Source organism: Sturnus vulgaris, chromosome 13, assembly GCF_052056855.1.
Source record: "Sturnus vulgaris isolate bStuVul1 chromosome 13, bStuVul1.hap1, whole genome shotgun sequence".
Classification (NCBI taxonomy): domain Eukaryota; kingdom Metazoa; phylum Chordata; class Aves; order Passeriformes; family Sturnidae; genus Sturnus; species Sturnus vulgaris.
In genome coordinates, this window is record NC_142255.1 from 8,269,608 (window position 1) to 8,292,456 (window position 22,849).

Genomic DNA, 22,849 nt, shown 5'->3' on the forward strand with positions numbered 1-22,849 from the left:
GGGTTTATTCAGTTGCTTAGACTATTCATCACACAGCTTGAGCCTGAAGACTCCTTGGCTTAATTACTTACATTGTGCCACAGATGCATCAGCAGTGATGCTACAGTTACTGTTCAAAGTGCTGTGAGGATAGTAAAGCCTTCCACTGGGATTTAACAAAAGAAAAAAGAAAGATTGCTGTGTTGGGAGGAAAGAGGGTGTCTCTGCTTATGTTGCAATTAAGTTGATAGATAAACATTGGTGCAAACTCAAAAAATACTGTAGCGTTTTCTTCATGGGAGGTGGATTCTTAGGATGATCTGTCCATCTTCAGTAATACAACCAGAGTTGTAAGGAATACCATAATAAAAATAAAGCTAGGCAAGTTCAAAATAGTTTGTTTATACTAGTTCATGTGGGAAAATTCATCATGAATTGACACATTTGTTTGGGACTGAATTGTCCAAATGATGAAGCCTCAGGCCAAGCATAAACCGCATGTGGAAGCAAACTGGGGCACTACTACTGACTGCAGGGTTTTTACAGATAGTCCTTTATTTGTGAGTACTGAGCTATAAAAAGGGTAAATGAATAAGAAAAAAGTTATGAATGCCCCCATCAAAGGATCCTCTGTCCTATGACTAGGTGAATTGTCTGAGGGTAAGGAAAATGAAAGACCTTGGGATAGTGACACCATAACTGTGTGATGCTCACCCTGTGTGTGAGGCCAGCATTGCTTTCTGACAGGTAGGCCTGGCCTATTTGTGCACTTTGGGAGACCATGGATACTCTTAGTGACAGAAACTCTTCACATACTCCCTAAATCTGAAGCCTGGGAGGTGGGCAGGGTTAGACAGGGGTGTGGTATGTGGACTGCTGATAGGAGCTAATATTGGATTAGGAAATGCGTATGGTTTTTATGTGGAGATGAAAGTGTAGCCAATAATTTGCATCCTTACTTCCTCAGCAGGTTCTTTTAGAGATGGTGTATGGTGTATGTTTTAGTGCTATTACCTGCTGCTTGTAACTATTTTTAAATAAATGCATCTTTGCACATATCTTAGATTGCTTGTCCTTTCAGCAGAGCAAGAAAATAACATAGCTGTGTATTTGCAAAAAGGTTATGAACTGAAGGAAGCAGGTTTCCTGATGTGATTTACTTGAAATAAGGCACCATTCAATGCTTATTTTATTTTTAAGTTACAAACAGCTAAAGAGGATTGAAAGACCATATTTCTATCTAATTATTAGCAGTTCTTGAAGCATGACCTTGAGAATTTGAAGGTTTTTTTAGGGAAGGCTTGGACCCTCATTTCAGATTTCTCTGTCTTACATTTCTTAAAGTCCTTGCTTTTTAAATTATTGCATCAAAATTCTAGTAATAAAATACAGTAATGATCTGTACTCTCTTAGTACTCTTCCTCTGAATGATGTTTTATCATGTGCTATATGCTGTGCTGTCACGAGAAAAGGTTATACTAGCTTTTCTTCTTGCTTGTCTTTTAATGCTCAAAGTAAATTAGGCTTCCTAATTTTGGAAGTGACTTAGTGCTAAGTAAGTGTGTAAGTTACATCAAGTTTTTTATTTTATATGAGGAAGACACATCCAAAACCCACAATTTCTCAGTAGATAAAGAGGTGTTCTGTTCATGGCATAGGTTTAAGATGTGCTATTTGAAATCTGAGGTTTTTGTGGAACTTGCAAACTATATTTTATGCTCATAAACCAGTTTGAAGCCCCAAACACAATTTCATTTATCTTTATATTCTAGGCTTTATAGAGTCTGCAAAAGTGTCCATCTGTTCAGTCGAGATTGCTTCAAATAGTGAGTGGTCAGAGAGACATAGCTGATAAAGGTCAAAGGAGCCTCTTGACCCCGTGATTCTTGCCAAAGCAATTGGAGCGTAGGGACTGATATACAGTTAGATACAGCTTGCTAACGTGAGCTCCACTTTAATTGGTAATGATAGCAAGAATACACAGTCAAGTCATTGCTGAAAGAAAACAAAAAGTATCCAATATAGTAATTTATTACCAGTCAGTGGGTTTCACGCACTGGGTTGTTTTACCCCTGCAGTGGTCAGAGAAAGCAAAAAGGTACTCTAACACTTAACTGAAAATGGATGCCCTGCTGCTATCAGAGATGCATGGTGGTCAAACGATTGCCTGTGCCATTAGCTTGGTAATGTTTTCTCTATTGTAAACTCAGCTCCCCATGTTCTTCCTGTGCATCAGCTGCAGATTGAAGGCTTTCTCGTTTGTCTTCTATTTGTGCTGCCAATCATCAAGCTGCTGTTCACCAAGCACATTTCAAGGAGGCAATTTTTTTTACTCCTATCGACTACCATCTCTAGCAACTGGCGGCTCTGAGGATTTAGAAATAAATTTAATGCTTTAATTTACACTGTGCCAGCCATTTTGTGCATTGTTTATGTATTTATTTTCTGTGACAATTCAAGAGACAGTCACAAGTTTCCTATTTTGCAAAACTGTGCATGAGATAATTTATGTTTTGGGGGCACATTTGCGTGTACTTTCCCTTACGCTACTATTTTCATTAAAAAGGTTGAAGAGAAAAGTACCTTTGCAAGAAAAGATGATTTTTAACCTATTCAGTAGTTAAAAGCAGATGAAAAATGCAAACCCAAATCCCACAAAAGGTAACACAGATATTCCTTCCCACTGTCATTATGTAGAATAAAATAGAGCTATCATTGGCAATGTAAGTTAATGTACAAGACCCTTAGGTGTGGTAGACATGCTTCAGTTAACAGTTCTTCAATTTCCACAAAGTGCAAATGTAACAGGAGGGTAGGAGTACCTAAATAAGCTTTTACAAGCAGATGTGTGATGTACGTATTTTTTGTGAGTTCAGAGCCAGATCAGTGATGAGTTGTGATTCTGACAAGTTATGACCTCTGAACTTCTGTTGACAATCCAGTGACTGGCCTGATCAAGACACAGAAAACTTTTACCCAACAATAAATTTTGTTTGACAGATTCTACTATCCTCCTCTTTCATTTCTGTAACAGGTTGTCCACAATTTAGTTTTCTAAAACCAAATGTTTACTGTTAATGATTGTTACAGGGTTAATGAAGACTGGTTCAGGCATATATATAGTCTTTAAAGTTTCTATTTTCTTTGTAGTCTAACAAAAAGTTAGACTACGATAAAGACAGATTACAAAAACAATTGTTAATACAATATGAACATGCATATTTCAATGAAATTAGCAATCATCATTGTGATGTTTCAAAAATAATGGTGTCAAGAACTTCCTAGAGCCTTTAAGATAAGGTTTTGATGATTCTTTTTTTTTTAAATTTTGTTTTAAAAATCTTAGATATAGAGTACAAGTGGATATTCACAGAATATATTTATTGAACAAACAGTAGGATGCTTGTATTTTAATGGTAGTTTGCATTAATTTAGTAAGTATATTTAATAATGAAACAATTACTCTTTCAAAGTCTGTCAGATAAGACTTTATCATGTACTTCTGTGGGCTGTTGTATTGTATTTGAATTAAAAGCCAATGGCTTAAATTGCTGTCAAAATAGAAAAGTATATACCTTCAAAAAAAGCTCTCAAGCAAATCATAAATAGAAAATCCTTGACCCCAAGAAAAATAAAACATCAGTGCACCTTCTATGAATAAAAGAACTTTCCAGTCTCATTGGCATTATTTCAGTTATGATCCATACATTCCCATCCCCAGTCTTCCCTCTGCCTAATCTGCCTAAAAATTCCCATTAAAGTAACTTCTTCAATTTCTGTCTAATATTTTCTTGAGTCTTTGCAGGTGGCAAGCAATGGATAAAGATGGGGATTGATTTTGTTCAATGTTGATGAATCAAAATATGTTCTTTCAAAGGGGAAAGTTCAAAAGGAGTTAAACCCCTTGAATATTACATAATATTAAAAACTTACTTAGGATCAGCATATGAGCTATCAACAGGATAGCTACCACTTAGGTTTTGTACATCATGATTTGTTCTGCAGGCAGTGGGAACTCTGGGACTCATTTTATGCCCCTTCTATCCTGTTATGTTTGGGATCAAGTGAGAGTGTAATGGATAAAGAATGCCAAAAGTCTGGAAGATAAGTCACATTTAATACTTCAGAGCTTGTTTGGCATAGGAATTGATACTATCTGTGCTGTAAGAACTGAGCAGTGCTATCAAAGCAGCCTCTAAATGTATTTTGAGTCTTTTTTGCCTTCTAAAATTTCTACCTTGTGTTTTCTTGCTACTTTATTTCCATTATGTAAAATGAAGGTCAAGATCATTCTTGTCAAGTCAGTTTTTAGTACAAAACCCACAATAGAATACTTCTGGTAAAGAAAGCAGATCTGTGGAGAAAGTACATATATATGAGGAGCTGAAAAAGTATGGGAATCCCTGTCAGCTAATGGAAGTGTGTATTTTAAATGGAATACCATTCCCAGAACAAGTTGAATCCCAGTGGAAAAAGGCCTTTAGAGATGAGAAGTCAGCTAGGTAAAATACCACTTGAATTGTACTTCCCATGAAATTTTTATGTGATATGTCTGTCTTAAATCTGTTAAAGATTATGGCTTGTATTGGTGCAGTTGGGGGCAGCAGTAAGCACAGCCCCCTGCTCCCCTCTTCCCACAGTCACAGGAAAATTTCTTCTTGGGTGCTAAGAATGAGTAAAGGGAAAAGATGTGGAGGAGCAGGATTGTAGTGGGGCAGTGATGAATTACATGCCAGAAAAATAGAAGAGGCTTCTGAGAGAGGTGTACAATGCCCCCAGCCAGTGAGTGTTTAAGGAGCATTTGGAGAGTCTAGCTGGACTCAATGATCCTTGTAGGTCCCTTCCAACTACAATGTCTGTTCTAGCTCTTGTCTGATCCTGGTTCAAACACCTTCAGCAGCAAACTGGAGATGTGTTACGGGATCCTGGCCATACATGGAAAATAGCTTAGCATCTCAAAGCCTCCCTGAATCTTGCTGTTTCCTGGATATACAAAGCTTGTTCTGCTATGGGCTAGTGATGCACAGGAAATTCACGAGTCTCAGGATATAATTTTAGTCTGTAGTCAGAATTTTTCCTTTAATGCTAGCAGTAGGTTGTCCATATCAAAAGTAAGCTGTTAAACTAGAAATGGAAAGGTAACAATCTGTAATCTAAACATCTGTTAATCTGTTTTTCAATATTTAACAAATGCACTTTCCAGCTCTCTAGTTCGTAGTTAGTTTTATGGATCTTTCCATTCTTTGTAATCTTCTATTAAAGAGAATAACTTGCTCATATGTCCTAATAGCATTTGAAGTCTAAAGTTTCTATGTCCACCTTCTTTCATTGGAATGAAATGCCTGTGGCAGAGAGCTAAGATAACTTGGCAGTTTTAGAATCAATGTTAATAAGCTTTCATATTGCCAATAAGCCATGAATGTTTGTGACTTCATATGCAGTAGTATCAGCAGATGTCTCAATAGATTGACATTGTCACAGTTTTCCGTTGTTTGGATGGTGATTTCACTAAAGGTTTCTAAATGTTAATCAAGCAGATATAGTGTACAGAAAGAGAAAATAATAGGCTAAATAATAATAGTTTCAATTAATTTCAAAGCTAGCCTGTGGATTCCAGTGTTTGCATTCCATAAGGTTCTCCCTATCTGTTAGGAAACAGCATAATTAAAGATTAAAATAATCCTGGTGCTTAACTACAATGTATTATTTTTTTTAAAGGAAAAAGGAAAGGGATAAAAAGAAAACCTGAACAAGCAGTTATAATCACTTACTTACGACTCCCTATGGAGATCTTTAAATGAGATTATGTATTTAGAGTACATCCTCATCTGCTTAGGAGCATCATTCCCTAAATAACAAAAAGCCAAATTATATTACTGCCCAAAACTAAATAGTCACATGACATAGTTTATTGCAGTCAATTCTTTTCTTGTGTTATTTGTACTACAATATCAACAGTTTGGAAATAGCTAATCATATAAAATCATAGTTTGTAATGTAAAAGGAGTTAGGTAAGGTGGCCATGAGAGAGATGAGGTATATAATGTTGCATTCCAGCAAGAGCTGGTTGCTGCCCTGTTTACTAACACTTGATGGTTTATTTTGAGATTTAACTATTTTCAATAGAAAGTATTTTGTATTAGCAGAGTGTTTCAAATTATCAAAAGAAAATTAAAACTAAGAGTGATCTGGAAAATTCTGTATCACCTGTGATATTAGAAGCTGGCATGATTGTTTGAAAGGGTATTATTGAGATGAAAAGTTACTTCTTGATGTCTTTCTGCTTGTAAATGTGAAACATGGTGCTGACTATGGTGCTGAGAGTATAAGCTTGTGCAGGACAATAAAAGCATAGTCATAAATGCTTAAAGAAAAGGGCAGAAGTGTCAACAAGGACTTTATATTCTCTCACTTCAGGTGTTTCCCTGAAGGTAAAACATAGTTCTTTAGTAGCTGCATCAGGATTATGATTTAAGATGGTGTGTCACTGTGGACTCATCAGCTCATTTTCAAAGTGCCTGGAGACATCCCTTCCCCTGGAGTTTGTCACAGCATAGTGTCCACCCTATGCCAAGTGCACTGGTAAAAGAAAAGATGTAAAATTTTCTTCTTAATGACAATTTGTCATTTAAATAATGAAACTGCAAGGCTAAAAGGGAGTATCTTTTTTTTTGTAAAGATGATTTTGAACATTCCCTTATGTTCAGTTGACAGTTCATCATCATTAAGTTACTTCTACAGTTTAACATGTGAGTCTGAAGTTGAGAGCAGATGTAGCTCTTCTCAAATCTTCTGGTTTCAAAACTATGTTCTTGGAATTTATTAGCAACAGTAATTAGCCATGTGAATTTATCACGTTAGTATGTGGAATCAGAATTATGCTTTACAACTCGCCATTACTGTGAATGGGCTCTAAAGTTGGGGAAAAAGTATGGAGAAATCTAGAAAGATGCAGGTAGGAAATAGGGTGGCACAAGATAAAGTCAGCTGTTCACAAACATTGTAGTAGCCTTTTTCTCATAATTATTTCCGGCTAAGATAATTAATTCTGGGTGTGATTTATTTACCTAGGTTCCTTTATTGTTCTTGATGTGTGACTTATCTCAGAAGGAGGTAACTTTTAGATAGCTTTGCATGTTTTGAAATAGTAGGATTCATAGTCTTTATCCCATACAAATCCCATATATATATATCTATATAGCAAATTACAACAAGGCATACAGACAGGGTTTTCAAGAATTTTGCAGCATTGTAGGATTCGCTTCTGTAGCTCTGTTTTGAAAAAACAAAGGTTTTATGCTTTAAAATTTTCCAAAAATCCTTTTAGCTTGAAATGAGACTTAGAAAAGATACCACCCTAGGGTTTTTTGCAAAGATACATGCAATCTATAGTTTGGCTGTGTAATTGAAGACATTAAGGAGCCTGTGTTATATTATTTACATGTGGGTGTCTCTGTGTATCTTAAGCCATTTGGAGGCAAATCTTTTTTACTTAATCAAAACTGAATAAATATAATTAAATTGAACTTAATGGAGTTTGTAGATTTTGTGTATACCATAGGCAATTATATGTTCATATCTTGAAAATTAAAGTATTGTTGGATTTTTGTTTGAATATTTAGTATTTTTCTTTCAGTTGACTGATTTGAGCTGCATCCAACAGCCCTTTACTATTTTACCAGCTAAGACAAAATGGAACAATACAAACTTTCATATTCTTTTATTTGACCTGGAAAAACTTGAGGAACTTCTCTCATCTCAACTCAATGGATTAAAGTCATCAAAATCATTCCACAACCAACACGATCTAGAAAGAGTTAAAAGTACTACTGAGAAAAGGGCACTGACATTAAAAAGAAATAAAACTGCTGCCTTTGCCCCTCAAGTAGATGGGCAGGCAGAGACTGTTTTTTCAGACCAAGTTCATAGGGATAATACTGCAGCTAAGCCTGTGGAAGAAAGTGGTGGTGCGAAAAGACGGAAAAAAATGAAGAGTTCAAGAAAGATCAGAATGCAGCCATCAGGAAACATCGATGTGAATGTTGCCACTGATACAGCTAAACTGCTTTTGTCATGTCTCCTACCATGGGGTGTAGACAAAGAAATAGACAATCTCTGTGCAAGACACTTGGATATCATGAGGCTTCAATGTCCTGTTTCTTTTGGACTTATGTCAAATGAAAGCCACCTCTCGCTGATGTTGCCAGGATGGAGATGTACTGATTGTGGTGTGCTAGGAACACATGAAGTTTTCAATTTGTTTTCAAAAAGAGTCCTTGATTTATCAAACAAATACCTTGCTGCAACTGAAGGACAATCTGGAAAGAAGGATGGATCTGAGAATAACGATTATGGAACAAGGAACTTGGAAACAATATTTTTCTTATTTAGCAGAATAGCTTTAATCAGCAGGATACTTAACATACCTTCAGCAGTTACAGATGAAATCGAAAGGTAAGAACTTCTTCATAATAGGTGGATTATATTTTCTAATAATGTCTTTACATCCAAACCCAATTCCTCCTAGTCACACTAATGCACTTGTTTATACTTTTCTGTCCCAAAAACACATAAAAATGAAACATACTTTAAAACACCAAGCTGATACCTCGACTTCAAAGTCACAGCAGAGTAATCTCTAAACATAAAGTATTAAATTGGTATTATTCCTGCCCTAAACCTTACCTCTGAAGAGCTTATTAGAAAACACACACTCAGTCAATATATTTTTGAGAAGAGGATCTTCACCAAGTATGTCTCCATACTTTCAGCTTTTGAGCTCCTTCTGTATCACCCTGAGATTAGGTCAGCTGGTCAGGGCATAGTGCTAATATCACTGAGGCTGTGGGCTCAATCCCTATATGGGCCATTCACTCAAGAGTTGGGCTTAATGGTTGGTCCTTCCAACTAAGAATATTCTGAGTCTTCTCTTCCTTTGTAGTGGTTAAAAAATGAAAAATGAAACAAACTTTTCTTAAATATGTACTTCTTTAATGGAGCTTATGTTCTTTGAAGAAAAGGAGGTCAGAATATACTTGTCATTATATTTTTTGGTTTAGCAAATGAGAACTGATGCAAGAAATTTTTCATAAGAACAAGAACTGGAATTACCCAGCCTCACACCCAGTTTTTCCAGAGACCACTCTTTTCCTTGCAGTTCAAATGAAGTAGAATAACGAGTTCTCTTTAGGCACATAGTTAGATGTACATTAAGTACATTTGTGCTGTTTAAACTTCCACTCCCTTTAAGCAATATAAATCCTTTGCCATGGAACCTTTGACTTCACAGATAAATAAAACATAAGAGACAAGAATAGTCTGCCCTAGTTATACTATGTGAAGTACAGTGCCCCCAGTAATGATGGCAGCTACTGGGAATGAATGCCTCATCAGCCTTTATGTTGTGAGGACCATCCCAAACAGCATTTATGTTACTCAAAGCAAATTTATTGACTAAATGCTTTTTCAGCATTAAAGGAAAAATAATGTGCTCAACATTATTTGACCAAGCCAAATAGAGCATGCTAATCAGGCAATGGATATTGTCCACGGATTTTTTGTTGTTTGGCAAACATAGTGTTGGTCTGTATTTAGTTTTTTAGGGACAATTAGCTTCAGTGTTGGTGATGCTATGGCCCCAAGGCAAGAAGGGGGGGCAGAAAATATTGATCTTGCAGCAAATATCTGCATCTCCCACAAAGCTCTAGGCATTCAGTGTCTCTCAAGACATGTGCACCAACCCACAGGACAAATGCACATTTCTCAGTTACTTTTGCTGCTAATCCTGTTGCCTATTGGTCCATGTTCAATACAATCTCTTATATGAACACTTGTCTCAGGATTCCAGCTTGAATGTGAATTCCTTTCCAGGCAAAAGAGTATTTTATGCTTGCCTTGTGCATTGCTCTTTTGGAAAGACATTGTGTAATTGAAATTAATTAGCGTACCAGAATCAAACATTTTTGTCAGATGTGCACATCCTGGCTTTGGGACATATACCCTGTAAAATGATAAGTGTTAAAGTTGCTGCAAGGAAAAACAAGTCCTTTTTTTTTTAATAGTGCTATATAATTTTAAGTTTTTGCTAGGATGTGTAAAGACATAAACCCTACCATCTTTAACAAATATTATTTTGGCGAGTTTTGCTTCAAAAAGTACAGTGTGCAGCCAAAATTCTTTGGACAGTTGCTTTATCCAAAACTGCAGTATGCTCAAGGGAAAAGAAACCTACATACTGAATTCTAATTCACCACAGTATTTGCAGAAGTAGTTAGTAGGGCAGCTCTCACAGTTGCACAGGTTCTGGTGTCTATCTGTTGTTTTTTTGCAACTTGACACAGCCTGTGAAAATAAAGGAACCTGCAGCAAAATGTGTCAGATCATAAAAGTGGGACAGAACAGGAAGAAGCTGGGAAGAAAAGATCTTCAAAGAATTTTTCTCGGAGTTGTTTGGTATTGTAAAGTCTTTTGAAACGGTTTGACTCACTGTTCATTGTAGTGAATTTGAAAGGGAAACATATCGTTTTTAAAATGACATATAAATGTAGTTTTTGCAGGTCGCTATAGTGACTTATTTAAAAGAAATTGTGCAAGGGTTTGGAGTGGTTTTTTTTCACTTTCTTTCTCCACTGTCCATATCCTTTGTTTTCAAGGGTTAGGTTGCTGAGTTCGTGACTCAGAAAGAGCAAGCATATGTACACACTAGTCTCTTAAATTGTATCCATCCACTGAAATCCCAAGTATTGTAATGATACTCTAAATTATTTAACACTGTGGGGGGGAAAAAAAGGAAACCTATAAAAAGAGGCTTTTAGTTTCCCTTGAACTTTTGTCCTGTGTATTAGAAAAAAACCCACACAAATTCTTTTGTGAAAATGGTATTTTCCAGTTCTTTACATATTATTTTCTTTCTTTATTGCAAAATAAAGCTTCACATTTGGCTCAAAGCTTATTAGGCTTAAGTTCCTGCATTTAGATGGTACTTTTCAGTCTTGCATATTTGTGAATGTTTCAATACCAAGTTTTAGGAAAAAAGAAGGCAAGTGATTTCTGAGGAGAAACTTAATTGGGGTTGATAATTGATAGTAGAGTACCTGCTGTAAAAAAACCTGCAATCCTACCTTAATACAAAAGATTTTTCATATGTGTGTTCAGGTTTTGTTTAATAGTTTCATATTCTTTTAGTCCACAGAAACCAGAATCTGTACATGATAAATGGCAAAATGTAGAAGGAATAACACTTTCATGCCCCAATTTTTATGGAGACTTACCAAGCAGTAAGTATGTGAATTGGCAGTATTAACTTTTAAGTATTCTGGTTTTGCATGCTTTTTGTTGCTAACATAGAGAGTTTAATTTCTATAATGATTAAAAAATGTTTCTGTTTATGCTGTCCAATCTGCAAACAGAGAAACTGAATTATTCTGTTTCTTCTGTGAATATCATGAAAAATGTGTAAACAAAGTGTTAACTGGAATCAATGATATTTTTCCTATTATGACAAGACATTTAGCTGAGTTTCTAAAGACACTTTCCAACAATCAGAAAAACAGCAATGTAATAAGACAAACACTGCCCTCGCCCCCTTCCCCCATCTCCCTCATCACCATTATGTGCCCACCCAATAATATATACAGCCCTCCAAGCAAACTGTTGCCTTAGTAATACAAGAACCATCCTGACTGTTCAATAATGCCTTTAGACTTCTGGCTCAGGGCAGAATAAAGTAATCTGTTCCTGTTAATGTCCCACAGGCCATCGCTCGTCAATCTTGCCTTTGCAAGCCACCCTTGGTTTGTTTACAGTATGTAACTAATCAAAGGACATTTAAATAAAAACCTAGACAGAATATGGACATTTGTCAGTACACATAATGTGACAAATATAGTGTTCCTCTTTCAGAATAAGCCATGTCTAGACTGAAAACACAAATTCTTTTACATCAAATCCTGACGCTGTGCTGTGTAGGCAAACCTTAATATCCCCATCAAAAATTAGTTGCCTTTCCTTCTCTGAGTCTAATACTGTACAACTGTAGGACTTGCAATGACAGTAAAAATGTCCATTAGAAAAAAGAGATGGAACATAAAATCAAGTGACCATAAAAAATAAGTAGGAGAATGGCATGGAAATGGTGACTAAAATGTTCATTAACAGAAAAATAGATTTACTGAGTGACCTAAAAATTCTAGGTTATCTAAGTCATATGCCATATCTCCTAGTTCATGCAGTTGTTCAGATTTACAAATTAAAATCTCATATGAGACTTGCAGATCTTGGGGATTCTAGGAACAGCCTGTTCTTTAGTGTCAAGGACACGCTGGACAGCAGAACAGGGAATGCATAGTTAAGTCATCCAAAACAAAAAGTATTCTTAATATATTTAGAAATTTGTAATGAAAGAGTACTCCATGGGATATCAGTTCTCTGTTTAAAAAATCAACAAAAAGAACAGAAAAAAAACAAAAAACCCAACACTAGTTTAATTTAGGATGAGAATAAATGATAAAGCAATAGATTGTCTGAACACCTTGTGTTTATTGTATCAGATGAGAGCACGTTCTTAGAAATTGCATTTTTCCCATCTTTTCAGGTATGCGGCTGAAATGAAAATTTTAAAATGTTGAAATGTTTTTCTGTTTGTGTTCTGCTCTATATATTGTCAGTTCGTGAACTATACATGTGTTTTTCAGGTAAGAGCAGATATTCCCCAGACTTTGGGAGCATTTCTTTGCTGAAACTCATTAGTTGTTGGAATGACCAATCTGTAAAGGTAGGAAATAGCCTGTGTCAGTTGTAGTAATGTAATCCTTAAGTACCATTTGCTGTAATTTAGTATTTGGAATCAGCAGTGTGACCTAATAGTTATAATTTATGGGGGAAACTATTACATAAGTCATGCCATTCAGGTCTGTGGAAAGCAGATTAGTATTACAGTATGAAGCATGCCACTCATTAAACTATTTAGCCTTAAAGTAAATGTTTAGATGTGACAAAGAACTCTCCTACTAATCGTTCATCTCCATGCTCTTGTTCATAGCATTTATTTAAGAAATGAGTTATTTTTTCTCTAACAACCACATGTAACTTACATCAAAAACGCTGGTTTTGGCTCCAGGAAAACAAAAGGGCAAAATAAGGACAGTGTCCTATATTAATGTATTATTATGAAAGAAACTGAGAAAGCCTTAGTGAAGGGTAAAAATCCTGAGTATTTAATTATTACAACAGTCTTTAAGAATAACTTACAAGTCATGTAATAATGGGTTCTTCAGGTCAGATGATGCTCATCCCTATTATTAGTGGATAATCTGAAGTCTTGAGAGATAAATAATTTTTTGAGAGTTGACAGGCAGTGGTGAAAAAAATCTAAGCAGTGAAATCTAGAGTCCATTTTTCATTTTGGGAATATGTATTTAAATAAAGTTGTCTAGTTGTTTAAGTGAGTTAATGTTCAGGGATAAAAAACTCAAAAATGTTATACTCTGGCCATAATGGATTTTATTCCAGAAAGGGGAAAATACTTGTTACAAATCTAGTTTATGATATTACTTTTGAAATTGAATTCAACTCTCTGCTACTTCAAATGCAAAGAATATTTTCCACAGCTGAGTTTTACCAGGATGCTGCTGTAATAGTCCCCTGTTCTGTTAGACAAAAATAGTTTCTGCAAATATTTACTTTCAATTGATTCCAGCATTTCTCTTGAGCTTATCAGTTGTTTATTGTATTCCTCCTGTCTGCATATCTTCCATATTATTTCTGAATTGTTTTGCTCTCCCCTTTCTCTTAAAGTAAGAGATTTTCCTTTTCTTTTGAAACCTCAATAACTGCAATTGTCATGTGGAATGCATATAATCTCTTGCTCACCTGGTCAGCCACTGAAACTCTTTAGAGAGTAGTTCATACATTTATGGAAGTTGTGTTTGTAGCATACCTGTGTATGTGAGATCTAGGTATTTTTATTTTTGAGTGTATTTAGCAACTGATCAGTATATACATTGATATTTGTCTCATCTAGCACATGAGGTTAGTGTGCTGGAAGATAAGGTATAGAATGAGCTACCCCACGTTTTTTTGCCTAAAAAGCCTTGAAATTTAAGACACTGAAATTGTCAAGTACTGCAAACATCATGCTCTCAATGCTTCTCAAATTTTAACGTTATTCAGGTACAGCATTGTAGCTGCACTGAGCTTTGTTAACCCACTTAGTAGCACAGATTTTGGATTGCTTGCCACCAAAGTGCCATAAAACTTTTAAGATTCAAAAAAAAATAAGATGTTAGCAGTAGATATGATATTTAGTGACCAGTAGTTTATACAAAATTATAGCTTTTGTTGGCAATAAGATGGTTTTGTTAAAACTTTATTTATGGAATCACAGTTTAATGGCCAATTTATTAATCCTGAGCAGTCTGATTAAGCACTCATGTACATTTACCGAAAACATCACTATTTAGGCTGTGTTTAAAAACTTTTTCTATTGTGATTTCCACGAAGAATACTGATTCTCGTAGGTCGACATAGTAGTCTATTACTATATATTTACTATATACTATATATTACTATATATACTTCCTCAGTCAAAGAAGCAGCATAATTTGTCACATTTGATAATCCCAAGTAAAAAACACCTCGTATTTTCAACAGCAATTACAATAATCCCTATTATTGTAAAAAATGAAAGGAAATGTAGCCAATAAGCTAGCTAATTTATATCCAGAAGGACACTAAAGATAAAGTGGAAATGATCAGAGAAAATGAGAGATGCTCATGTTGATTTGTTATGTGTTAGAAACAGGAAAATCTACTGGCGATTGTTAAACTTGGTGATAAGGATAGATGAGGTATATAAATTTTGGGGTAAGATTCCATGAGAAGACAAAGCTAAACGTGAAGCCACCACACCAAGCACTGTGGAAATGAAGGTACAATAAAGACAACTTCCAGTCAAGTAACACGCAGAGACATCTACAGGTGCCTCTACAATAACACCACGTTGTGTTATTTGTTACAGGTTTTTTTTTATTCAAGATGTTAGAGGAAGTTATTGCCAAGGCTGCCCGGCATGCACAGCAGTGATACAAGTAAAGAGCATCTGATCCAGATTAGTGACAGGCTCTTAGCAGATTTCTTTTGTGTATCTCTGTAAGAATTGTTTTGTCAAAAATTTCCTCAGGACAATGAAAACATGTCCGTGTTTCCTTCTCTTTCTTAATTATTGTAGATATATTGTAAGAGTCTGCTGCAAAGTCAGGATCTGTAATCCCCAAAGCTCAGGGCTGTATAGATTGAGGAACTGGAAAGTGCCTTTGGTGTTCTTGTAAAATAAGGTTCTATTATAACAAGATGAAGGTTTGTGCAATGTTGAACCACACAGGGCTGGGTTCACTTGCAGTGAACTTTTACATTGTGGACCTGACTGTGGTGTATTTGTATACAATAAAGGATTTTGTCACAAAGGACACCCACAGCCTTTGTTCCACTAAATGATTTGAATTTACAAGGGCAGTTAGAGATATTTTTGAAGACTGGTACTTGATTAGTGAGAGAAATGATCTCTCTTTCAGGCAGTTTGATGGATCCTGCATATCAACTTCTATTCATGTGAAACTTAAAATAATTTTAATAGCTTTTTTATAATATAAATAGTGTAGAAGCTTGAAACTTTTGTAATAAAATATACTAAAGTTTTTGCATTCAATTTAAATTCATATTTAAGTTGTGGTTGAAACCTTAGATTCACCCTGTTTTTAAGGAAAGTTCTTGTACTTGAGAATTAATACTTCCCCAAATGAGAAAAATTATCTTATTTTTCTGAAGGAAATACCAAATGCAGAGAAGATACACCATGATGAAATTTAGACTAAAAATTACAAAGGTTTGGGCTCTTTTCCAAGGCCTTCATGTGCTTTATAAGTGTCTTTACATCTTTAAATGTTCTTACTTCTTATAGCACCATTTTACTAAAGAGAAACAAAGTATGAATTCTGTGAGACAGTCTCCACACTTCATTTTCTTAATGCCCACATGAAGTGCATCAGCTACCCCAAGTGCCCAAGGCTGCTCACAAATCCAGTAGATGTTCTTTTGCATAAGAGGAGTTTGAGGAATGGTATTTCTGTGTTAGACAAAAAATACAGGGGTATTATGTTTGAGCTAGAGGAATAGAGTATCACTGCTAATAACAAAACACTTTAATTTTATCAGAGAGATTAGAAGCCAGAAATTCTAAAAAAGTCACCCCAAGACAACAAGATCATTATTCATTCAGTCTATCAAGCATTTTTGCACACATGAGGAAAAAAGTATGAAGATACTTATTAGCTGTCATCACCTTGTGCTTTACTAGCATATTTTGTTAGTAATTGTTTATCCTTGAAATCAAGGAGGCAATAGGTTACTGATTCTAGGTTTGACATTAAAGAAAATGAATGTTTATTGGGAAGCAGTCCTGACTGACAACTTACACTATTTTATTGCTATCTAGTTAGCTTTTTTTCTCATTGTGTGTATAGAGACACATGATTCTCACTGTCTGGAAGACTTATTAATAAGTGTCAACTTTCTAATGACATTCACCAGGACAGTCTCCAGATTTTGTGCTAGTTGGTTAAAATTGTCAAATACTTAGATAAATAGTTGAGGTACTGATACCATCCAATAATAATTTGCATTTATGACAGATTGTTGAGGCAATGCAAGCAGTGCTGCTGGCAGAAGTTCAAAGGACTATTAATCCCTTGAGAAAGATGGCAATTTGCAGAGAGCCATTGGCCATAGTAGAGAATGGAAATGGTAAGTTTTGGACACTGCCAAAGACTGAGAGGGATTTGCAATATGTTAAAAATAATAGAATGGTTTGGGTTGGAAAGGACCTTAAAAATCATCTAGTTCTAACTGCCTGCCGTGCACAGGGTCATCTTCCACTTGACCAAGGTGCTTAGGGCTTCGTGCAGCCTGGCCTTGAGCACTCCCAGGGATGGGCCATCCACAGCTTCAGGTGACCTGCTTCAGTCTCACCACCTTTGCAATAAAGAATTTCTTCCTTATATTTAAGCTAAATCTCTCCTCTTTCAGTTTAATACATTACTCCTTGTTCTCTCACTACATGACTGTGTAAAATGTCCCTCAGAAAATTTTCTTTGCCTTGTACATGGAAAATCTGTTGGCATATTATTTTAGAAGAACTTCCTCTAGTAATCAGAACAAGCTGGGAGTATGAATTCACAATACTTTATTTCTGTGTGAGACAGGCCAAATGTTCTATATCTAACCTTACCAGGCTAGGAGTTTTCTCATATGATTGTCAAGGAGTTAAAGGACTTTCACACTCTCTTGTCACCTCTGAATACTAAAGAAGAAAAGGTAAAGTTTCTTTGATTGTATAATAGGTCTGGTATTTGCAAATAAAAGAAGCACTGTAGTTGAAATAGAATCAATAAATCATATTGGAAAGAAGTTTTAGAAATCTGTCTTTCCAATGACATCAGACCTTACACAGCTCTAAAAATTAATTGCTTAAATTTTATAACTTCATAATGTAATACAGAATATTTTATTTTTCTTTTAGAAATAACCTCCCTGAAAGGAGATATCAAATGCATTTTACAATTAGATCATTTCATTTTACAAGAAGCTTACTCTTTGCAACTTTACAATGGTGCTAATGTTTATGGTAAAAAAGATTGAACCTGAATTTATGTTATGAAGTTATACTCTTTTTTTTTTTTTAGCCCATTAGCTGAGTCTTAAAATTAAGTGACCTAAATTTTAGATCCAATCTTATTAGTGAGCCTTCACTTGGGAAACTAATTTATTATCTCATTGAGTGTGTGTGTCTGTCATGAAAATTTGTTGCCAATATCCTTGTTCCAGCATACTAAAAATGATCAGTGATACTTGCTTCAGGCCACAATACAAAGAAGTATCTCTATAATTTAGAAATACAAAGCACTTTCAATGATTGTCATGTATGAGTTTATACTTTGCTTACATTGAAGATTCTTTGAATAATTTTGTTTATGTGGTTTGGCTCAAGGTGCATTCTAACTAAAGCAACCCCAGCTGTAGAGTTAATGTGTGGACTTAATTTTCACTTTTCTGAATTTTCAGAGTGTGTTTCAATTAAGTATTTTGACATTTACAGCTAAAATGCAACTAACTGAACGTTTCAAATGCAGATGTCTCAAACTCCAAGTGTGTTTAGATCTTTGGGTTTATTTCAAAAACTATATTCTATACTAGATTAAAAAAGCATTTCTGTTACATAAAATGTGGTGATATGATTCTAGTGATCAATTGATGTTTAATTCTAATTAAGTCTTAAAAAAGTTATGAATTCAGGGGAGTTAGTTCTACTCTCTGAAAGGGGGATTGGTCTGTATGTCTAGTAACAGATGGTTTTTACTGTCATTTTTTTTTTAACCTAGTTTTTTGATGGTTACTCATAAAACAACTAGAAAATTGCTTTACTAGGAGAACCATATGCATAAGCATTTCTACTGGCTATGACTTTCATGCTCCATGATTTGAACTACATAAATACATACTGTAAAGAAAAGTGGATTTTTTTAATATATTCAGAATGTAAGGTAGTCTGAAAGAGGCAGGCAGAAAACATACAGATTGATTGGAAAAGAGATTTTGGACTGTATTTATTATTATATTAGTTTTCTTTTTGTTTTCATTTCCACTCATGCTTGTTGCATTATTTATTATGGTATGTAAATAGCAGAGGTATTATTGTTTTGGCTTGTATGGTTTTGTCATATGTATTGTAAAACTTGGTAAGTTCATAGAGAGTTGAAAAAAATCATTTTGTGATTTCTAATATATGAAAGAGTATAACTATTTTTGGCTTGTAATGATATGCAGAAATTATTAAAATCTCATGCAGGAGTAAGTCCACCACCAGTGTAATTGTTAAGACAAGTGATTATATCAGATTTAGTAATTTTTCTGATAGTTATGTAATAGTTTATTAAATATTCTGTATGGGTTGTACAGTAGTTGGTGTCTTGTGCAAATCAGGATAAAGGTTAAATATTGTTTTGGGTTTTTAAGTTATAATTGAAGACTGGCTTTGTGCCCTCTGATCCAAAGTAAAAGAATCTGAATCTTGGCTGCTATCATTATTGCACTGTATTGCATTTTTCTTTAATTAGAAATAATAGATTAGATCTAGAGATATTTAATCTTATTTAACTCAACAAATTTCCACTGATGTGAATAGAAGTTTGAGGTGTTTTTTTTTTTAAATACAAACTTAGAATTTGCCATTCGGTTTTAGTCTTTAACGTTTATAGTATATTATATAATTTTTTTTTTTTGTCAGAAAGGTCCTTACTCCTTTGAAGCTCCTACATCCTTACTTCATGGTTAAGGGTGATCAGATGTAGACAACAGCTTCACTTGATGAATAATTTAAAATGCCATCTTTTTCTGTGGTTCCATACAGACAGAATTGCTTATTTGGATAAAAACCTCAAGCAAACAAAACCAACAACAAAACCAAAAGAAAAAACCCAAGTTACCAAACTCACATTTTTCCAGAAACCAAAATAAGGAATTTTAAAAAACCCCAAACTGTGCACGTAAAGCATGCCAGAGAAAGGGTTAACTCTGGTCTGTCCTAGTACCTTCTTCCATTGTTGCTAAAAGGAAATATAAATGCAAACAGCTGCAATTTCGTTATGTTAATGTCAGAGATAATAATTTTGGACCTGTTCCAAACATATTGATAGCAATCTTACTATTGATTTCTGCAGGATTTTCTTCAGTTCTTCAAAGAAGCTTAGGTTTTCCCTAATTTTTTTGCAATTAATCATAATTCCGAAAAAGTATATTGGACTTTATCCCTTCTTGTTTTTTCTACACACCAATAATCTCAGGTTAATAGTACCATTTAACAGGTTGTCAGTGTGGTCTTGTTTGCCACTTCTCACGTGAGTCAGAGGCAGTGATTTTTCAAGTCTTGAAAATTTATTTATCCACTTTTATATCCACTTAGCATAGAACTAAGAGGAACTATGCTGGCATTCATTTTTCATTTGTAGTGTTTGATCTTATGACATACATACCTAACCCATATCCAGTCACGTGCAGAACTTCTTTGATCAGAGGAAGTGTGTGGATAATACCACTGTTGTCATTCCCTAGCCTGGTGGATTGGACACAAAGAAATTGGATAGTCCCTCTTGGAGTATGTCTGAACCTGTGTCTTTCTGAGAGGTAACTCATTGCTTATCCTCAGGGCATTCAGCAATGAGCCATCTACAGAAATATTTTCCTTTTTCATGGAAATATCAAAATATTTGCATGGATAAGTCCTAGAAATGAGATTCTCTCACCTCCAGTTGCATTTTGTCTCTAGGACTGCAATCTCCCAATAACTACTGCACTGAAGCAGCTTCCCATGTGCCATCCTTTGATGCCTGTTTCTTCTAATGCAGAGGGAGCCAAAAATTTCTTATCTGGAACAGCATCACAGCATTCCAGTTTTCTGGAATTGCGTGCCTCCTTTTTGTTGTAAAATGTGTGGAACTGGATTTATTTACCTTTTAAGAAAATTGTGGAGATAAATGTGTTTAAGAACTTAATACTCAGATAATAAATTGAAGAAATTATGCATGTGATATTCCAGGAATGCCAAAAACTGCAAACATGGAAGGACAGCAAAGTACAGGCTTTATTCCTAAATACAGCATGATACTTTAACTGCCTCTGGTATTTGTGAAAAAATGAAATGTGAAAAATCACAACACGAAGACTAGTTTGCAATAAATTCTGGCTTGCACTTAAAAATTTCTAGTTTAAGCAACTGTTAATGATTCAAGCTTTTAAGTATATTTGAAAGCTATTAGCTATAACCTCATCTTTTGTATGTGGTTTTGGAGACCTTTAAACTGTTCAATTAAATAAATTGGTTCTTGCAGGAAAAAAGCTTCTGCTGATAAATACCAGAGTAAAATTAATGGTGGCAATTGAATTCCATAGGTTAGTGTAAAGAATTGTCAAAGACTTATCTAGAATATAACAATATGTTTTGTTAAAATGAGGAATCCGTTCAGTAATGGTAAATCAATGAAAGGAGGGATATAACCCCTCCTGCTCACTAGAGATGAACAGTGACCTGAGGCACAGGGCTTTGAACACTTCCATTGTCAGGGTTTCAGAAATCTGTCCAGTTGCAGACGACTTTTTTATGTCAGCTCCTAGGAAGTAATTCTGTGTCTATCTTTCTGTATAGCAAATGAAACTCCTTGCCTGCTTGCTAAGTCTGAAGGTTTTGTCAAGAAAGTGCAGCCAAAGAGAAGGGTTGTTCTGATATATCTGTTATATTCTTTCATTGTCATCCTGTTACAACCTACTGCCTTTTCGTATTAGTCCAGATATACATTCTGACTCTGTATTTAAGCAAAGACCCAAAAGATAATCCTGACTTGGAACATTAGCCCGTTTGGATCACTGACACCAACAAAGGTTACACAAGATTTTAGTGAAAACTTCTGTTGCCTGACTACTGGGGAAGTAACTTTTTGGGGTGTAAATGCATTGACACTTTTTTACTATAGGCACATTCACATAATTTATATTGTTTGTGTTCTGGTGAGATACCAAATGCCCAGAAAACTCCAACAGAATCTGAGGAATCAGTTTTTGGTCTAACACTTTGCATTCAGATAAACGTACATCTGTCCTCATGTCCTTACATCACCCTTACTATGTTTCAAGTTTGGATTTGGGCTGATGATTTATGTAATGTATTCAATCTTTGAACTGCTTGCCTTGCTGGGGCTGGGTTCCATATCCAGTCATCAATTATGAATCCAGTAATCAAACACAATCTGCAAAATGGTGTCCAGGCAAAATACATTGGAGTCCTAGAAATGCACATAATCAGAAAATGAAAGCTGCTACCAGTGCAGCTCTTGGGAGATTCCTCTTCTCCTGTGAATTGACTGCTTGTACAGTCAGAAATTGTTGGGGAGGGGCAAGGGGTAACGAGATGCACAACAAACTAATTTCTAATAAACAAAAGGCTAAAGAGGAGAATGCAACATAAAGGAACCAGGTTTAAAAAGAAAAAAGTAGGAATATGGAGAAGAAGAAGATTATAATAGATGCATGGCAGTCTATCTGTGAACAGGAACAAAACAGTACCAGTTTTACAGTGGAAATCATGTCTGGTTGCTGATTTAAAAAATTGAAGAATGGAATTTCATTCTATTTTTGGTGTGACAGAGGTTATTGAGATTAACTGGAATGGGGAAATGAAGAAATTTTCACAGTGTGCATTATTTGGGATCAAGAGAATTTGAGACAAGAGACCATTAAATGCACAAGCAGTTATGAATCCATGTACTCTAACAGCATGGGTTTTGAAGAGCATAAGAGAAAATGTTCCTTTTTTAGCACATTCAAATCACCTAAAAAATGAAAAAAACAATTCAATTGTCCATACAAAAATCAAAGACAATAAGCATTGTTCATTATGGCAGATGTCCCAAAGGAAAGCAAGTGAGGTGTTTGTGTTAGGTTTTTATAATCTGTTTGTTAAACTCACAAATTTTACTTTTTTTTTTTTTAATTATATGCAGATATTTGAAGAAACCCAAAGTGATTTATCCTATGTTTCAAGATTTTATTGCTTTGGAGGAAGTAAATTGCTCAGAAAAAAGTGCAACAGGACAGACAGATTGCACTTACTCATCATGGCATTACGTTTCCATGAACCCACACTAAATTCTTTTCAAGAACATAATTTCTATGCTATCTGGTTAGGTCAAAGTTGAATCTTGCTCAAAAATGTTGAAATCTGAATAAGGTCACGATTGCCATGAGATAAGCACAGGTTTGGGAAAATATG

The 22,849-nt window shown here is 35.0% G+C and overlaps 1 protein-coding gene across 1 annotated transcript in view; it reads left to right on the forward strand.

Moving 5' to 3' along the window:
* Nucleotides 1-22,849, forward strand: part of WDR72 (WD repeat domain 72) — a 92,415-nt gene that overhangs the window by 35,362 nt on the left and 34,204 nt on the right. The window contains exons 14-17 of the mRNA XM_014873965.2: nt 7,616-8,433; nt 11,164-11,255; nt 12,672-12,751; nt 16,665-16,776. Coding sequence (XP_014729451.2) covers nt 7,616-8,433; nt 11,164-11,255; nt 12,672-12,751; nt 16,665-16,776 — 1,102 coding nt within the window. The remainder of the gene's footprint in view (nt 1-7,615; nt 8,434-11,163; nt 11,256-12,671; nt 12,752-16,664; nt 16,777-22,849) is intronic.